The sequence below is a fragment of the Gossypium hirsutum genome, chromosome D10 (genome assembly GCF_007990345.1).
Source record: "Gossypium hirsutum isolate 1008001.06 chromosome D10, Gossypium_hirsutum_v2.1, whole genome shotgun sequence".
In the NCBI taxonomy this organism is placed as follows: domain Eukaryota; kingdom Viridiplantae; phylum Streptophyta; class Magnoliopsida; order Malvales; family Malvaceae; genus Gossypium; species Gossypium hirsutum.
The window spans coordinates 17792147-17795864 of record NC_053446.1 but is presented as its reverse complement, the minus strand read 5'-3'; the positions used below and the strand labels follow the sequence as shown (position 1 = coordinate 17795864).

At 37.4% G+C, this 3718-nt stretch overlaps 1 protein-coding gene across 1 annotated transcript; it reads right to left on the bottom strand.

Moving 5' to 3' along the window:
- Nucleotides 1–466: 466 nt before the first annotated feature.
- LOC107915367 (uncharacterized) lies at nt 467–850 on the bottom strand. The gene is made up of 2 exons (XM_016844528.1): nt 655–850; nt 467–591 (listed from the first exon to the last, which is right to left on the bottom strand). The coding sequence occupies exons 1-2, from the start codon at nt 848–850 to the stop codon at nt 467–469; spliced, it is 321 nt and encodes a 106-aa protein (XP_016700017.1).
- Nucleotides 851–3718: the final 2868 nt, after the last annotated feature.

Genomic DNA, 3718 nt, shown 5'->3' with positions numbered 1-3718 from the left:
CGTGGAGGGTGGTCTCGTAGGTAGAGTGGGCTTTGGCTGAAATAAAAAGAATTTTGTGGGTTGACATATGGAATTTAATTTTGTCTTGGAATGTTTCCTGCAAACATAAAAATGAAAATAAAATAAAATAGTGAAAATAAATAATAATAATAATAGGAAAATTAAAATGTTTTTCTTTCAAATTTATTAGCTAAGCTATAAACTCGAGAAATAAATTATTAAAAACCAAGATTACGAGATTTGGTAAAACAGTCGTGATAAATGCACCAAGTAAGTTCCAAGAAAAGAGAGGTAAGTCACAATGGACATTCTTAAGTACCAAGTCTTTCCTTAGACAGAACTAATCCTTGACATGCATTTTCATTTTCCATTTTACCAAAAATTTTATTTGCATAAAGGAAAAGAAAATTTGGGTTGCCTCCCAACAGCGCTTTGTTTAACGTCGTTAAGCTCGATGACTTGTTATTCAAATTTTGAGCTCCTCGAGAACAATCTCCTCAATTGTGTGCATTTGAAAATTCTCGTAGAAGGGTTTTAGTTGTTGACCATTCACCTTAAAGCACTTCCGGGTTTCTTCGCTTTGAATTTCCACTGCACCATTCGAGAATAAATTAGTAATAGTAAATGGACCTATCCATTTGGATCGAAGCTTACCAGCGAAAATTTTTAAGGTGGAGTCGTATAGAAGAACTTTCTGTCCTATTGAAAACTGCTTCCTAGTGATCATTTTATCGTGGAACGCCTTCGTCTTTTCTTTATAAACTCGAGCATTTTTATATGCATCGTTTCTAATTTCCTCGAGTTCTTGAATGTCCAGCTTTCGAGCTCTTCCTACAGTCTCCATCTCCATATTACATTGTTTAACTGCCCAAAATGCCTTGTGCTCTAATTCGACTGGGAGATGGCAACAAGTCAATAAGGTGACATGCCTATTGGTCCCTTGTAAGCTGTCCTATAAGCCCAAAGCGCGTCATTTAGTCTCAAGCTCCAATCCTTTCTGTTAGGTTTAACAGTCTTTTCCAAAATAGACTTGATTTCTCGATTCGACACTTCAGCTTGTCCGTTTGTCTGTGGATGGTAAGCAGTAGAAATTCGTTGAGTCACTCCATACTTCTCCATAATTGCACTTACGAGCTTATTGCAAAAATGAGTTCCTCTATCATTGATTAATGCTCGTGGAGTGCCATACTTGGAAAAAATAGAACTTTTAAGAAAGTCAACCACAGTCTTAGCATTATCATTGCGAGTAGCCTTTGCCTCTATCCACTTAGAAATGTAATCAACAGCTAAGAGTATATAAAAATTACCGAAAGAAGAAATAAAATGACCCATAAAATCGATGCCCCACACATCGAAAATTTCGCAAATATGGATAGGAGTAAGGGACATCTCATTTCGACGACTAAAGTTACCCACTTTTTGGCACTTTCACAGGTTTTGCAAAATAAGAAGGCGTCACAAAGTATACTTGGCCGAAATAGTCCACATTCGAGAATTTTATGTGCGGTGCGTTTAGGACCAAAGTGTCCTCCACATGCATAAGAATGACAAAAAGTTAAGATAGACTGTACCTCTGTTTCTGCTACACACCGTCGAATTACCTGGTCGGAGCAATGCTTCCAAAGGTAAGGATCGTCCCAAATGTAGTACCGTGCATCCTTTTTGATCTTATCTTTTTTAGACCTTGGTAATTCTGAAGGTATAATACCTGTTACGAGGTAATTTACTATGTCTGCGTACCAAGGATGAACCGCTTTTGCTGAAAATAGGTTTTTATTAAGGAAGTTATCTTTCAACGCTGTGTCGTCTACTGGATTCGGTAATCGACTCAAATGGTCAGCTACTAAGTTTTCGTATCCCTTTTTATCTCGAATTTCAAAATCGAATTCTTGCAGAAATAGAATCCACCTAATCAGTCGAGGTTTTGCCTCATTCTTCCCTATCAGATATTTCAAAGCTGCATGATCAGAAAAGATAATTACTTTAGTTCCCAATAGATAAGATCTAAATTTATCTAAAGTAAACACAACAGCTAATAATTCTTTCTCAGTGGTTGTGTAATTGCTTTGGGCAGTATCTAGTGTCTTCGAAGCATAGTAGATAACATGAGGCTCTTTCCCTATTCTTTGGCCAAGAACAGCTCACACACTTCGATCACTTGCATCACACATGATTTCAAACGGAAAGTTCCAATTTGGTGGTTGCACTATGGGAGCGGAAACCAATTTCTGCTTCAGTACGTCAAATGCGTCTTTACAAGTCTGGTCAAATTTAAATTCTTTATCCTTCTGTAACAGATTGCAAAGCGGTTGCGCAATCTTTGAGAAGTCTTTTATGAATCATCTATAAAATCTTGCATGGCCAAGAAACGAATGTACTCCCCTCACAGATGTGGGGTAAGGTAATGAGTCAATAATATTTGTTTTTGCTTTATCGACCTCAATACCTTATGAGGAGACTATATGACCCAAAATTAATCAATTGTCAACCATGAAGTGACATTTTTCATAATTTAAAACAATATTAAATTCTAAACATCTTTGTAATATCTTAGCAAGATTATTGAGACATTCGTTAAAAGAGTTACTGTACACCGTGAAATCATCCATGAAGACTTCAATGATTTTCTCGACATAATCGGAGAATATGCTCACCATATATCTCTGAAAAGTGGCTGGAGCATTATAGAGTCCAAATGACATTCGTCTATACGCAAACGTTCCAAAGAGGCACGTAAAAGTTGTTTTGTCTTGATCTTCAGGTGCCACTGGAATTTGGAAAAATCCTGAATATCTATCGAGACAACAATAATGGGTCTTACCAGCTAATCGCTCGAGCATTTGATCAATGAAGGGAAGTGGAAAATGGTCATTCAGGGTAGCTGCATTCAACTTTCTGTAATCGATGCAAACCCTCCATCCATTCTGGACTCGGGTAGGAACTAGCTCTCTTGACGAATTTTTCACCACTGTCACGCCAGTTTTCTTGGGTATGACATGAACTGGGCTAACCTAATCACTATCGGAAATCGGGTATATCATTCCAGCATCCAACAGTTTCTGGATTTCCTTCTTTACTACCTCCATCATCGGTGGATTAAGGCGCCTCTGAGCATCTCTCTTTGGTTTCTTATTATCTTCGATTGAGTTTCTGTGCATACAAGTGGATGGACTTAGCCTTTTTATGTCGGCTATTGTCCAACCAATAGCTTCCTTATAATCTTTTAGAAATCGAACTAGATTTTTCTCTTCGTCTTTGGTTAGTCTGTTTGACACTATCACCGGTAAGGTGTCTTTCTCTCCCAAAAAGACATACTTGAGGTGGTCCGGTAATGCTTTAAGCTCCAAGGTTGGTGGCTACAAAATCGAAGGCAACATTTTAATTTAAGAAGGTAATAGTTCAAGTTGGTTACCTCGATTCGTCAACGATGGTTGCGTCTCCAAGTGTTTGACAATTTCTCGCAACGGATCTTCTATAATTGATAATTTTTCGAGACGACTTAAAGCATCCATGTCAATGCTTCTGTAAAGGACAGTTTCCAACTTATCAAAGTCATGATATTCAGAATAATTTTGAGTTAAACAATCTATACTATCGATACTGGAAATATTTGATAATGAGTTAGGATGACTCATGACTTCGTAGACATTGAATTTCACGATTTCGCCATCAAACTCCATTGTCAATGTTCCGCTTTGAACATCAATTTTTACGCTTG

What these genes read in the sequence shown, in the direction of transcription:
- LOC107915367 (XM_016844528.1), bottom strand. Translation starts at nt 850, where the DNA reads ATGGAGATGGAGACTGTAGGAAGAGCTCGAAAGCTGGACATTCAAGAA. An exon ending in CACCTTAAAAATTTTCGCTG is followed by an intron (nt 592 to 654) that starts GTAAGCTTCGAT and finishes CGAATGGTGCAG; the next exon opens with TGGAAATTCAAAGCGAAGAA.